At 38.6% G+C, this 15,770-nt stretch overlaps 1 protein-coding gene across 3 annotated transcripts; it reads left to right on the forward strand.

The window, feature by feature from the left end:
• Positions 1–692: 692 nt before the first annotated feature.
• On the forward strand, positions 693–13,661 carry c14h14orf119 (chromosome 14 C14orf119 homolog). 3 transcript variants are annotated; one of them, XM_057858465.1, is made up of 4 exons: positions 693–823; positions 885–1,401; positions 12,790–12,943; positions 13,047–13,661. In XM_057858465.1, exons 2-4 carry the CDS (start codon positions 985–987, stop codon positions 13,133–13,135), a joined length of 660 nt encoding a protein of 219 aa, XP_057714448.1. In that variant the 5' UTR covers positions 693–823; positions 885–984; the 3' UTR covers positions 13,136–13,661. The 3 variants fall into 3 exon arrangements, with proteins under 3 accessions (XP_057714448.1, XP_057714446.1, XP_057714449.1); XM_057858463.1 differs by having other exon boundaries at positions 712–1,401; XM_057858466.1 differs by having other exon boundaries at positions 712–1,401; positions 12,790–13,645.
• Positions 13,662–15,770: the final 2,109 nt, after the last annotated feature.

Raw genomic sequence — 15,770 nt, forward strand, 5'->3', positions numbered from 1 at the left:
TACTACAGTTTGCTTTATTTGACTTTTTGAGTTTTGATACTAAATTTCAAGCTTAAAAAATAAAAGTTCTTCCTTAATTTCCTTCTTTTCCTTTTTTAGAAAAAGGTTTGGCGCTATCTACTGTAAGTACTGACAATCATTTGGGGCGAGAAGTTTGAAGTATGCAGTGCAACAAAATCTGATTAATATACAAAATATGGACGTATGGGCTGGATTGCATGTGTGGGTTTCACGGTACACTGTGACGAAATGGTGTGCCAAAAATATGGGGCCCTTGACATTATTTTGCTTAGGGCCCCCAAATGGCCTGGCCCTGCTTTTTATGGAAAACAATTCAATTATTTGTGTTCTTATGGTAATAATGTTAAGCTGTGCCTGTGGGTTTAGGCTCACCTCAAGGACTGCATGTATTTTAATTTTACTTAGAATTAGAAATAAGAGAAAATGGCTTTTTTATGGGTTATTCCAGACTTATTTGGCAATTTAAAACGTATTTTAAAGCATTCTTTTCCCTTAATTTTTATTCATTAATTTATTTTTTATAATTGGTCCCAGTACAAGTAAATTGACACGAAAACTGCATGTTTTAGTATTTTGTATGTGGTTTATTTACAATTTGATGGTTGGGACGTAGACTGTAAGTAGAAAATGACTAGTTTAAATTGCAGACCACAGCAATAATCGATGGATGGCGGTAATGCACCACTACAGCTTGCAAACCACCGTGAAACAAGAAGAAGAAAGACGGAAGAGTAGCACAAAAGATGTTTTCCTTTTAGTCATGATACCCAAGTGGGTACTATAGATGCCTCCGTGTACGAAGGTAGGCTTACTTCTTATTCGGCATTCATCTTTGCCGGTTAATTGAAGTTTATGCTCTACAGACCAAAGAGTTTCCCCGGTCGGGTGGTGTTGACGATTAAATATAAGCAGATAAGTCGCTACTGGCTCTTCTCATGTTGAAACCAAACAACCAGTCCAAAGATGTCATGGTTTAATTACGTCAGTCAAAACTCAGACCACCAGCAGTTTCCCACCGAGAGCAGCCGAATGTCGGCCACAGACGGCTTATGTGCTCCTTACCGTTCCGGGCTCTGGGGGGCGCCGATGACTGTGGCTTCACCGGCTGTGGCAACGCAAGAGCGGACGGGCTTTGCTTCGACACCCCAGGGTGTTTCCTGTCCCCCCACCTTGGAGAATCTGACATGCGGGTCTCCGAGCGGAGGCCAGGTGACTGAGCCCGTGCCCATCTCTTATGTGAGCCTCCAGGAGCAGAGGTGCGTCCTCAGCTGGTTCCAGGGCTGGTCTGGCTCCCAGCGGGAGAGATTTTTGCAGGATCTAGTCGGCAAAGCTGTGCCTGGGAAGGTGTGCACCCTTCTGGACTCTCTCAGTACTCTTCAGGTAAACTACACTGCCACATGATGTACACACAGAAGTCTGAATGGGAGAAACTGGGCGTTCCACATTTGGAGGACAATTTGGACAAAACTTGCTTTAAAACCCTCTCATGCAGGAATTATGAATTTTTTCTTAAATGTTTTTGTTACATTCATATAGGGCAGGGGTCAATTACATATTTTGCAGCCCCGATTTCTAGGGTTGTTCCGATCATGTTTTTTTGCTCCCGATCCGATCCCTATCGTTTTAGTTTGAGTATTTGCCGATCCCGATATTTCCCGATCCGATTGCTTTTTTTTGCTCCCGATTCAATTCCAATCATTCCCGATAATTTTTCCCGATCATATACATTTTGGCAATGCATTAAGAAAAAAAATGAATAAAACTCGGACGAATATATGCATTCAACATACAGTACATAAGTACTGTATTTGTTTATTATGACAATAAATCCTCAAGATGGCATTTACATTATTAACATTCTGTGAGAGGGATCCACGGATAGAAAGACTTGTGACTTTGTGTATTGTGACTAAATATTGCCATCTAGTGTATTTGTTGAGCTTTCAGTAAATGATACTTTAGCCATGGCCAAATGCATGATGGGAAGTGGAACCATGACTGTGCGTAGTGCTACCAATTCATATATCTTCTCTGCATTGGCAAGTAACTTAAGGTGTTAAGAAAAAGATCAAGTGCTACCATGCTTCCCCACATTGCTTCCCATGATATTTCTGCTCATAGGGAGAGGGATTTTAAGGCTTTGGCCAATTAAAAAAAGGCTCCAATGGATGCCAAATTTCACTCTACTCATTTTACGCTGCATTTTATCTCTCTATATAGGTAAAACGGCGCCATTACAGATTGAGCGTGACAATGCGTGAGTGGGTCGTGCAGTGCATGCATTAATTGCGGTAAATATTTTAACGTGATACATTTTTTCAAAAATTAATTACTGCCGTTATTGGGATAAATTTGAAAACCCTACCTTAAGCCTAAACTAAAGACTCTGTTATGTCTGTAACGTTAAATACAATTAGAAAACGATTTAATTAAAAAAAAAAAAAAAAAATATATATATATATATATATATATATATATATATATATATATATTAAAAAAAGGCATGGCCGATATTTTTTTGCTGATTCCGATACTTTCAAAATGACGTGATCGGACCCGATCGATCGGCATCGCTACCGATTTCGCATCCACGTGTAGTATTATTGTTGCCCGCATCAAGGACGTAGGTTTGGTCTCAACATTGGTAGGGACGATATAACAGCATAACCTGCATGTAGACTTTTTGCTGGGTATGGGACATTAGTAAGACCAAACAGTTTGTTAAACAAGAGTCAGGGCTACAATTCTCACGAACATGAACCTAATTAATTGATTGGCTAAATGAGCAATGCACATTGGGTATTAAGTAATACTAACTTTCATGTGAATTGGTTCAGGTGATACATTGGATTCAAACCTTTGTTTTCAAAACCTACTAAAGAAACATTTGCAAGTGCAAGGCCCTTTATTAAAAAAACAGGGAGCTATCCAAGAATGGGTCCACTTCTGGAGAACACTGGAGCACCCCTAGACTCAAACTAAAGTATTGTAATATGAAAGTGATTTGGGGAAAAACATAAGGAAAAAAAACTTGAGATATCCAATGACCGATCTACATATGAGGCACACTAGACTACCCTAAAACTCGAACCAAAGTATTCTGATGTTTGATTTCATTTCACAGATTTTTTTTCCATGTCAGTTCATGTTAATGTCAGTGTCCCCCTGAAGTGGACCTATTCTTGGATAGCGCCCCGTTTTTTTCTACGCCAACTCTGATGGCGGTCGGACTTTAAGTCGTAAAATTAGTGGTGTTTCCCCCACCTCCACAACAGTGATGTCTTTTTACATTAATCACAACGGCTGCTGCTCGCCAATAAAAACTTCTAATATTCCTCCTCTTCAGAGGGGTGCAGAGGAGGAAATATAAGTCTGAAAATCATGAAAATAATTCACTTAATAACGGTAGGGTCTATTCTATGCGTACAACATATGGGAAGACAATCTAAATTACTGATATAACTGAACTAATGCAAATAAGGTTGCCTAAAAGTTGGTGGGGACAATTGGAGCTTCCTGAAAAGTCGGTAATGTTATGTCCCTACCGTCCCTATGCAAACCTACGCCCTTGGCCCGAATATATTTTCAAAAACTATAAACACTGTAATTTTTGCACTATAAGGCGCACCTCACTATAAGCCGCCACCCACCAAATTTGGTACAAAAAGACATTTGTTCATAGATAAGCCGCACTGGAATATAAGCTGCAGCTAGCTGTCCTCACTGTATTATGGGATATTTACACCAAAAGATATTAACCAGGAGCACTTTATTTGACAGGTGTATCATACGACTGTCATAAGACCGAATTAATCACCATGAAGCTTTGAACCAATTGGCTGCAAAGCTTCATTGCGTCAAGAAGCTTCATTTGGCCATCACTGCGCCCTTGGCTGTCACCTGCTGTTAACACTGTTGTTGTCCAACATGCCTTCTAGCATGCATTGCAACGCTACACATGTAAATAACAATCAAAATTCATGTTCTGTGCTAATTATTTCTTCAGTTACTGTTCCAGTTGTTTCATTAATTGCTAGTTATGGTATTTGGTAACACTTTATCTGACAGTGGCGCCATAAGATTGTCATTAGACAATCATAATTATGACATGAGACACTCATGAGCATTAATGAATGCTTATAACAGATGTCACTTAGTGTTATCTGGCAAATTATTTCACTTTTGAATGGATCTAAAAGATCCGATCTGGACATAAATGGAGATGGTGACATAATTTGCCGGATGACACTTAATGATATCTGTCATAAGCATTCAGTAATGCACAGGGTAGTGTCATGTCATAGTTATGACCTATTAACCCAAATAAATCAACAAATAAGCCGCACTTGACTATATGCCGCAGGATTCAAAGGAAAAAAGGAAGGAAGGAAGGAAGGAAAAAAGTAGCGACTTATAGTCCAAAAATAACGGGTAGTTTTAATTGTTTAAATAATAATACTGTAGGAATAAAATAATTTAGAAAGAAACTCGAATTAAAAATGAGTTATAAAAAATAATTCTAAACAAAGTAAAACTAAATTTTAAAACAAATTGTAAAAAAAAAAAAAGAAAAAAGCATAAATTCTAATAAGTGTAGCCGATATGTTTTATTTATTTTATTTTATTTTATTTTATTTTATTTTATTTTATTTATTTATAAATCCTCGAGGGTAATAGACGTCCAATCCATTTCAATTAGGAGGGGCTGGAAGCGATATGGATTGGACGTCTATTGCTGTCATTAGATGTTTTCAATACCAATTTCCCTTTTTTACTTACTACCTCAATGCTTTTCCACGGTATTTGAAACAGTGGCCCTAAAATCATAAACATACAATGTCAATTATGGTCTGTTTTTTATATATTCCTAATTTTGAAAAAGAAAAATAAGAAACTGCCCCTTCAGGGATAATAAAGACACCTTTCAAACATTAAAATTTTCCACTTGACATGACTGATTCTTCGAAATGTACATGTTCTTCAATAAAAACTGATTTACAGTGACATACCAACAAAAGTCAATTGTGACAGATGAACAAATATATAGAAAATTTTAGAAATTCACTCGACAATGTGAGGAATTTAAAAATGCCCTGACTGTGTTTGCACTTTGGCCACTTGGAGGCAGTCCTTCATAGAGAAACACTGACATTAGTACACGGTAAGAATATTAAACAGGGCACAACACTAGATTTTGATCAAACTGTACAAGTATTGCTCCAGGAGCCTTTTTTCTCTCTCCTTTTTTCAGCTTAACATGCCTTAAGTTAACTGGTTTTCAAAAAGCAAAACGTCAAAGTAATAATGACCATGATGGCTCTTACAGTAGGGCAAATAAGTATTCAGTCAAACCCTAATTGTGCAAGTTCTCCCACTTGAAAAAAAATATTAGAGAGGCCTGTAATTGTCAACATGGGTAAACCTCAACCATGAGAGACAGAATGTGTGTGTGTGTGGGGGGGGGGGGGGGATCACATTGTTTGATTTTTAAAGAATTTTTTTTCAAATCATAGTGGAAAATATGTATTTGGTCAATATAAAAGTTCATCTCAGTACTGTGTTATGTACACTTTGTTGGCAATAACAGAGGCCAAACATTTTCTGTAACTCTTCACAAGCTTTTCACACACTCTTGCTGGTATTTTGGCCCATTCCTCCATGCAGATCTGCTCTAGAGCAGTGATGTTCTGGGGCTGTCGTTGGGCAACACAGACTTTCAACTCCCTCCACAGATTTTCTATGGAGTTGAGATCTTGAGACTGGCTAGGCCACTCCAGGACCTTGAAATGCTTCTAACGAAGCCACTCCTTTGTTGCCCTGGCTGTGTGTTTGGGATCATTGTCATGCTGAAAGACCCAGCCACGTCTCATCTTCAATGCCCTTGCTGATGGAAGGAGATTTTCTCTCAAAATCTCTTGATACATGGCTCCATGCATTCTTTCCTTAACACAGATCAGTCGTCCTGGTCCCATTGCAGAAAAACAGCCCCAAAGCATGATGTTTCCACCCCCATGCTTCACAGTGGGTATGGTGTTCTTCGGATGCAATTCAGTATTCTTTCTCCTCCAAACATGAGAACCTGTGTTTCTACCAAAAAGTTCTATTTTGGTTCCATCTGACCATAACACATTCCTCCCAGTCCTCTTCTGGATCATCCAAATGCTCTCAAGCGAACCGCGGACAGGCCTGGACGTGTACTGGCTTCAGCATGGGGACACGTCTGGCAGTGCAGGATTTGAGTCCCTGGCGACGCATTGTGTTACTGATAGTAGCCTTTCTTTCTGTGGTCCCAGCTCTCTGTAGGTCATTCACTAGGTCCCCCCGTGTGGTTCTGGGATTTTTGCTCACCGTTCTTGTTATCATTTTGACGCCATGGGGTGAGATCTTGCATGGAGCCCCAGATCGAGGGAGATTATCAGTGGTCTTGTATGTCTTCCATTTTCTAATAATTCTCCCATAGTTGATTTCTTTTTTTTTTTTTTTTAATTTTTTTATTGAATTTTCATACTTTAATGGGATTGGTACAGGCAAAACACAACAAGGGTAGAAACACATAAATGATAGTTGATGCTAGATAAGGTTTTGATAACACAAAGTAAGCTTCTTTCCAATAAGGTCAAGATAAGGGTACCTTCCCGGCACGATCAAGACAGCAGACGTTCTCATTCACAACTTGCACACACCCCACACACACACACACACACACACACACACACAAATATATATATATATATATATATATATATATATATATATATATATATATATATATAAATTAAAAAAAAAAAAAAAGAATAAAAATAAAAAAAGAAAGAAAGAAAGAAAGGGACGGGGTGTTAGTAGCTTAATGGTTTTCAGCTTCAATAGGTATGGAATCTATGTAGAGTAGAAAGGGTTGCCAGATTGTATCAAAGGTTTGGAGGGAACCCTTTAAGGAAAATCTAATTTTTTCAAGTCTCAGGTTTTGCAGGATTTCTTGGATCCATTTATTGTGTGTAGGTGGGGATGAGTGAGTCCACTTAAGGAGAATTAGCCTCCTAGCAAGTAGTGTTGTGAAAGCAATCACTTTTCTTGATGGTTTGGACAAAGCGGGTGAGGGAGATGTTCCAAAAATTGCCGTTAGGGGGTCCGGATTCAGCTTAGTGCGAAGCACTTTTCCTAAAGTGTCAAATACAGTTTGCCAAAAGACAACTAGTTTGGGGCATGACCAAAACATATGTATATAATTGGCTGGCGAGAGTTTACATCTATTACATGCATCAGATCTTCCCGGGAAAATTTTGGCCAACCTCACATTTGTAAAATGAGCCCTGTGGAGAATTTTGCACTGTAAGAGTTGATGTCTGGAACAAATTGATGAAGAATGAACAAGATGAAACATGTTGTTCCATTGTTCATCAGATGTATTAATGTTGAGGTCTTGGTTCCACGCTGTTCTAAGAGAATTTAAAAAAGTTGGATTGATTTTAAAAATTAAACCATATAAAGTAGACAATAAGCTTTTCTGTGTTGGTTTAAGTACAAGAAAGGCATCCATCGGCGTTTCAGGTGGGCGATTTGGAAAATGAGGAAAAAGTTTTTGAATAAAATGTCGTATCTGAAAGTAACGGAATAAATGAGAGCTTGGAAGAGTAAACCTCTTTGACAAGTCAGCAAATGAGGGAAATATGCCATCAATATAAAAATCGTCAAGAATTTGCAGGCCCTATTTCGACCACGAGTCGAAGGCTAGGTCTGAACACGCCGGAGGAAATAAGTGATTTTGGCTAACCGGGGCTAGTCTTGATCCAATATGCAGTCCAAATTGTTCTCTGAATTGCCTCCATATTTTTACAGTCTCGAGGACTATAAAATTTTGAGATATATCTTTAATGGGAAAAGGTAACTGCGCATACGACCGACCAAAATGAAAAATGTGCGGATGATAATTCCATACATGCCCAGAGAGGTCTGTTGTTTTCTACGCCTGTATTCCAGTAAACGATTTTGCCAATATTACTAGCCCAGTAGTATCGTCGGAAGTCTGGTAAAGCCAGACCTCCAAGAGATTTGGGTAGCTGGAGAGTTGATCTTTTAATCCGAGCTTGTTTACCCCCCCCATAGGAAAGAGTTAATGATCTGATCAAGTGTAGTGAAGAAAGATTTGCGTATAACTAAGGGAATATGTTGGAATACGTAAAGAAAACGAGGTAGTATTGTCATTTTAATGAGGTTGACCCGACCAAGTAATGACAAAGGGAGTGTGGACCACTTAGTTAAATCTAGTTTACAACGGTCAAGAAGGGGTTTGAAATTTTTAGAAAATAGTTCAGACAGGGATTTTGTCACAATTATGCCAAGATATTTCAGCCCATTGTTAGTTTTCTTAAAAGGAAAAAGAGATTGAGGAAGGTTTTCAGCAGGTAAATTAAGAGGGAGGTATTCACTCTTGTGTAAATTAACTTTATACCCTGACAATTTACTAAACTGTTCCAGAATGGCCAAAATAGGGGGGAGAGAAACAACTGGGTTGGATACGTAGAGCAACAAGTCATCTGCATATAATGATAGTTTGTTGGAGAGGCCAAATCGACAAATCCCTTTAAATTTCTCTTCCTCTCGGAGCCACAGGGCTAAAGGTTCGATCGCTAGCGCGAACAAGGACGGGGAGAGCGGGCATCCTTGACGAGTGCCACGAGACATGGGGAACGGTTTGGATTTGAGTCCATTAATATTAAGGCTCGCTACTGGGGATCTGTATAGGAGTTTAATCCACGATAAAATCTCAAAATCTCTTGATACATGGCCCCATGCATTCTTTCCTTAACACAGATCAGTCGTCCTGGTCCCATTGCAGAAAAACAGCCCCAAAGCATGATGTTTCCACCCCCATGCTTCACAGTGGGTATGGTGTTCTTCGGATGCAATTCAGTATTCTTTCTCCTTCAAACACGAGAACCTGTGTTTCTACCAAAAAGTTCTATTTTGGTTCCATCTGACCATAACACATTCCTCCCAGTCCTCTTCTGGATCATCCAAATGCTCTCAAGCGAACCGCAGACAGGCCTGGACGTGTACTGGCTTCAGCATGGGGACACGTCTGGCAGTGCAGGATTTGAGTCCCTGGCGACGCATTGTGTTACTGATAGTAGCCTTTCTTACTGTGGTCCCAGCTCTCTGTAGGTCATTCACTAGGTCCCCCCGTGTGGTTCTGGGATTTTTGCTCACCGTTCTTGTTATCATTTTGACGCCACGGGGTGAGATCTTGCATGGAGCCCCAGATCGAGGGAGATTATCAGTGGTCTTGTATGTCTTCCATTTTCTAATAATTCTCCCATAGCTGATTTCTTTACACCAAGCGTTTTACCTATTGCAGATTCAGTCTTCCCAGCCTTGTGCAGGTCTACAATTTTGTCTCTGGTGTCCTTCGACAGCTCTTTGGTCTTGGCCATAGTGGAGTTTGGAGTGTGACTGACTGAGGTTGTGGACTGGTGCCTTTTATACCGATAATGAGTTAAAACAGGTGCCATTAATACAGGTAACGAGTGGAGTTTATTGTTGCCAACTCTTTAGCTCACTTTTTTCCTGTACCTCAAAATGACTAGAAGGGTTTTAGTTACAGTGAAGAATTACTACTTAAAATATTTCAGATGGAACCATAAGTTTTAAAGCAGAAATGTGAAGTAATTTCATAACATGCCAAATAGGGTCACAATTAAAGTAATTAAACATTGTCCAACAAATAAAGCATGAAAAAATAATCGCGTTTCCGAAGTTCGAGCCTGAAAGGGGACGAACCCGGAAGTGATACGTCACACCGGGAACAGCGATGGCAGCTCCATACATACGGCCGCCATACAAAGCCCTTCAAACAATGATTCAAACGGCGATATAAACGATAGATCGAGCGCAAGGGAGGAGATCCAAGTTTTTGAAGAGTTGGAGGAAGAAGAGGAGGTTGGAATTTTATGTTGGACCTAACATGTATTAGCCAGACGCTAATCAGGATGCAAACAATGTGCCTAGACTACCTGACATGGAATGGATACAAGACCCATCGAGATTACAAGATTGGTAAAATATAGGCTGTTATTATTTTCATGATTTGAAGATGCAGGCATTTGCACATAATTTTATGTTTTTGTTAGGGCTGTCAAAATTATCGCGTTAACGCGCGGTAATTAATTTTTTAAATTAATCACGTTAAAATATTTGACGCAATTAACGCACATGTCCCGCTCAGAAAGTATTCTGCCTTTTGGTAAGTTTTACAGCAAGGCTTTTTGTGCTGTCCAACAGCGAACTCTTGTGGTCGCTTTGCGACATGGTTTATTGTTTTCTTGCCAGTTCATTATGGCTGCACGACGTCTCGGGCTGATAATGTTGTGCTTATATGATTCTTGGACAAGATTTGTCCGTAAGTATGGTTGTTGTAAAGAATGTACATATTATGTTAGTAAGCGAAATGTTATATTTTTTGTATGAGACGCTTTTTGTTTATGTTTAGTGAACCTGTATAGTGTGCTAAGCTAACGTTGTTGCTAATGCAATGCTTGTGTACTTTTTTTTGTAGTTTTTCAATGGTCTAAAGAGGACAATGGTTTGAGGCCATTTTATTAATAAATCAGATGAAAAAGGAAGAAGTCTAATTATTAAGGCGTCGTGCAGTAGCTGTCTAGCTTTGGAAAAAGTAGACGCTTCGGAGTGAGGACAGCATAGACAGATTTAAATGACAGTAGAGTGAAATGCCCACTACAGTCCTTATGTACCGTATGTTGAATGTATATATATCCATCTTGTGTCTTATCTTTCCATTCCAACAATTTATTTTACAGAATATATATATAATTTACAGAAAAATATGGCATATTTTATAGATGGTTTGAATTGCGATTAATTGCGATTAATTACGATTAATTAATTTTTAAGCTGTAATTAACTCGATTAAAAATTTTAATCGTTTGACAGCCGTAGTTTTTGTCTATCTGATGACATTGTTAAAAAAAATAATAATCAGACTTCATGTTCATTTTGGCAGATCCGGCAGCTATCGTGCATATAAAATAATAATATAAAAACGTTGGGGGGAAAGAAGATGAGTCGTTGATGGCTTTCTCCACTTTATTGTGGCAACAATAAGAAAACAAAATAATAGCGGACTGCCGCCACATTCGATCGCGAAGTTTTGCTTCTCGCTGATCTCCTCACCACCTCCTACTACTCCAGCGTCTCTTAAACGGATCGTGCATAGTGTCTTATTATGAGCTTTTTGTTTACAAATGTATCGAACACACGACGTGCTGTCTTTATTAACACATGGAGCTAACAGTAAGAACACAGCTCGGCACAGCTCTCGGCAGGAAGTGGCGTCTAATGACGTGAGGAAATGTAGTTTTTTCACACAAGCGAACAGATTACAAAGCACCACCTCAGTGTTGTCCCGAGACTACATTTCCCAGGATTCACTGCGTGACTTGAGCCGCTCGCTGATTCGCTGCGAGATTGACTCAATGCCAACATGCTAAGTTGTCACCTTTCAGCGGCTCTCGCGAAACACAAACTAGAAGGCTATCAAGCGATCACAGTGAAAGAAACGCCAAACCGTACAAATGCAATGCAATGCTTGAAGCATGAAGGTGGAAATACATCATACAAATACAAATAAATGTGCACAAACTCACCGGCGGTGTGTGTCTCTTACGGCAACGTGACCGTGAATTACCGCGACGCCGACCCGCTTATATGCACATCCACACCCCTTTCCCAATTACCAGTGGATTAACCCTTTCGGACAAGATCGTAGATGACGCACAACTTAAACACGCTTCACCTAGTGAACGCAAATACCAATAATGATCGGGGATTGCCACGAGTTAACTTTCGGCTAATGTCGCTAGCTTATACTGTTCATTCCACAACAGTTGGCAGCTCTGCTTTGACAAAGTCATCAGTCATCTATCCAAAAATCACACTTAGTTTTTGGCAAAACCTTGATCATAAGCAGACCGGTTAAGGAAGCAGGCATCTTCGAAGTGTTTGCAGCAGAGAACACTACTCGATGATGGCGTGAAATTCATTCGCTTCGTGCAAACGAAAGATGTCCATTTACGTGCCCTGCTATCCTTTGGCCACTCATACAACTTTTCGTTTGAGTGAGAACAAAACATCGCCACACACCGCCGTGACATCTTACCGAGAAGCAATGCAACAAACAACACTGTTCTATGGCGGACTTCCCTCGCACTTCCCGGTGTGAGATAATTTCCGAAGATTTCCGAAGATTGCCGAGGAAAAGCATTTTCATTGTCAAGGGCGTTGCTATGGGTTAAACAAAGAATCTGGAAGGGTTGCGTTAAAAAAAATAATGAAAATATGCTTATATTTGTTTTGCCATTGATATTATTCAAAAACATGGTTGGCCAACTTTAGTTCACATTTCCCCTTTAACGATGACGTGGAAGACAACAAATCACACCAAAGAAAGCTGATTTATACTTATTTTATCTGTTATATTTGAAATGTCAGCTAATGATCAAGTGGATCAGATAATAGGGGGGAAAAGCCATGTATGGCGTTGTAGCGATGTGCTATTTTTATGTTAAGAATAACTTATTTTAGGAGAATTTTGTCTCAAGGCAACCATAATTTACACAACAAGCACATGTTTCAATGTGTGGTGTGTGGATTCGGTCACATTTCATGGGGGCGGGCGTACAGAAAATGTCCTCCAATTGTGGAATGAACACAACTGTTGCGTAACATGTTCTCCTTTTTTTCCACATTCTCAAGGTTAAGGACAGACTACCAAACATATTCGAATGCCAGCTACGCCTGTGGTCACAGTGGTTTGAGTCCTGGGGAGAAGATGAGCGCAATCATTTCTTGCACATTTTGGAAGAGCGTGATCCCATGTTTGTTGCCCACTTTTACAACTGTGTGGCAGGTACAGCGGGCAGAGACTGAGTCGTGATTCTATCTTGAAACTCAGTTTAGGGACAGTAAGAAAAATAAATGTGTATTAGTTTACAGTAGTACTACTCCCACAGGAGACGTCAACATAAGTGTGAGGAGGTATCACCTTTCTGATGAATGGACTCCTGAGGATTGTGACCAACCTTCTAAGTCTGTTTTATAAACAGGTTCTTCAGGGAAACATCACAAAAAAAGTATTTAATGTAAAACCCACCCCTTATTTGGAACTAAAATTAGCCATTTTGATTAATACTGTACTTAGTTAACAAATCTTGATCATTGAAGCTAATGTGTGTTGAATGTTATTGCTTGATTTACGCTGATTTATATACCTGATATGGTGTGGACATTTTTTTTTAAAATAAACTTGCACAAATAAATAATATGCATTGTTGTACTTTTGAGTTTTTTGTTTTGTTTTGTTTTTTTAATATAAATGTCAGTATGTCATGAATATGTGTTGCCCCATGATATTATTACATATGCATGAAAAATTGAAGGACTACTTTTAAAATGTGAAGTAGAGCTCAAGACCAACTTTTTTTTTATTTTTTTTACTGAGAGCATAGTTGGCCACTAACTTAAAATTTACTTGCAAAGAAAATATTCTGACTCATTTTCACTTTTAACACTGATTTAATAGAGTTCATAGAATAGAATAGAAAATTATTAGATAGAGTTAGTTAATAGAGTTAACTCGGGAGTTAATCCAGAAATTAACATAATTATTTTAATTGTGCATTAACTCATTGTCTTGTAATAGATTAATAATACTATATTAATTTGACAGAAAATTAAAAAAGTGCTGAATACTACTTCTGGATCTTTTACACAAAATCCGTTTTACCTCAGTTAAATATTTCAACTGCGCATTAACTCATTGGCTGCCATTGACGGCGATAGACGTCTAATCCATTTAAACTGAGAGTGTTGGCAGTGATTATTGATTGCTGCGAACCTTCCCAGTCTAAATGGATTAGACATCTATCGCCATCAAAGGCAGCCAAAGAGTTGATATCAATTATTATTTCATTAATGTGCGTTCAACATAAAATTCAGGTAAAATTGGAATGATTATCATACAGTATTTGATTACTCTTATGCAATTAATCGCCTTTAAAATCAGTAAGCATTGCTCAATCCTGATTCTTACACATTACACAATAGACATTATGAAGTTAGGGAAAACAAGGTTTGACTATTTCTTCATTATATTAACTCACTGTTGCTAGTTTAGGTCACTTGTTGCTGATTGCCATAATGGGGAATTTTGAAAGTGGTGACGTATGTTGAAAAATGAGTAGATTTGATTTTTGGTAACATGTTATATTACTTGTATGTGAATATGAAGTTGCTCTGATGATGCCATATAGCGTTGCCATATTGGATCGTCCAAGGACTGTGCGTAAGTCAAGGCCATAGGTTTGGTCTCAACATTGGTAGGGACGATATAACAGCATAACCTCGTGTACATTTTTTGCTGAGGACAGGATAAGACCAAACCGAATTAGAGAACGGGGCTCAGGGCTACATTTCTCAGCAATACGAACCTAATTGATAGGCTGGATCAGGGGTCCCCAAACTTTTTCCTTCTCTGATGAGGGGCCGGGTCAATTTGTAACAGAAAAAGTGTGACAATTGCAGGAGTGCCTAAATGTAAGAATTTATTGTTTTTCAGAAAGCCACAATCAAATAACCCTTTCTGAATTCTTCACGGAACAAAAGTAAATTAAAAAATATATATATATAATATAATAAAATATATAAGGCTGTCAAAATTATCGCGTTAACGGGCGGTAATTAATTTTTTTAATTAATCACGTTAAAATATTTGACGTATTTAACGCACATGCCCCGCTCAAACAGATCAAAATGACAGCACAGTGTCATGTCCATTTGTTACTTGTGTTTTTTGGTGTTTTGTCACCCTCTGCTGCCGCTTGGGTGCGACTGATTTTATGGGTTTCAGCGCCATGAGCATTGTGTCATTATTGACATCAACAATGGCGAGCTACTAGTTTATTTTTTGTTTGAAAATTTTACCAATTTTATTAAAACGAAAACATTAAGAGGGGTTTTCATTCATTCATTCATTCGTTTTCCATGCCGCTTTTCCTCACGAGGGTCGCGGAGGTGCTGGAGCCTATCCCAGCCAACTACGGGCAGTAGGCAGGGGACACCCTGAACTGGTTGCCAGCCAATCGCAGGGCACAAGGAGACATACAACCATTCACGCACACACTCATACCTACGGACAATTTAGAGTGTTCAATCAGCCTACCATGCATATTTTTGGGATGTGGGAGGAAACCGGAGTTCCCGGAGGAAACCCACGCAGACACGGGGAGAACATGCAAACTCCACACAGGAAGGCCGAAGCCCGGGATTGAAAAGAGGGGTTTTGATATAAAATTTCTATAACTTGTACTAACATTTATCTCTTAAAAACTACAAGTCTTTCTATCCATGGATCGCTTTAACAGAATGTTAATGCCATCTTGTTGATTTATTGTTATAATAAACAAATACTGTACTTGTGTACAGTATGTTGAATGTATATATCCGTTTTGTGTCATCGTTCCATTCCAACAATAATTAATTAATACAGAAAAATATGGCATATTTTATAGATGGTTTGAACGGCGATTAATTACGGTTAATTAATTTTTAAGCTGTGATTAACTCGATTAAAAATTCTAATCGTATAACAGCCCAAAATATAATATAATACAATATAATATAATCTAATATAATAAATAATAATAACACTAGTAATTAAAAAGATAATTACCAAATAA

The sequence above is a fragment of the Corythoichthys intestinalis genome, chromosome 14 (genome assembly GCF_030265065.1).
Source record: "Corythoichthys intestinalis isolate RoL2023-P3 chromosome 14, ASM3026506v1, whole genome shotgun sequence".
NCBI classification, from domain to species: domain Eukaryota; kingdom Metazoa; phylum Chordata; class Actinopteri; order Syngnathiformes; family Syngnathidae; genus Corythoichthys; species Corythoichthys intestinalis.

Bases quoted from the DNA above. Each gene is read 5' to 3' on its own strand.
- c14h14orf119 (XM_057858465.1), top strand. From the start codon at position 985: ATGTCATGGTTTAATTACGTCAGTCAAAACTCAGACCACCAGCAGTTT. The intron at 1,402-12,789 runs GTAAACTACACT...CACATTCTCAAG, and splicing joins ACTCTCTCAGTACTCTTCAG to GTTAAGGACAGACTACCAAA. The intron at 12,944-13,046 runs GTACAGCGGGCA...CTACTCCCACAG, and splicing joins CTTTTACAACTGTGTGGCAG to GAGACGTCAACATAAGTGTG.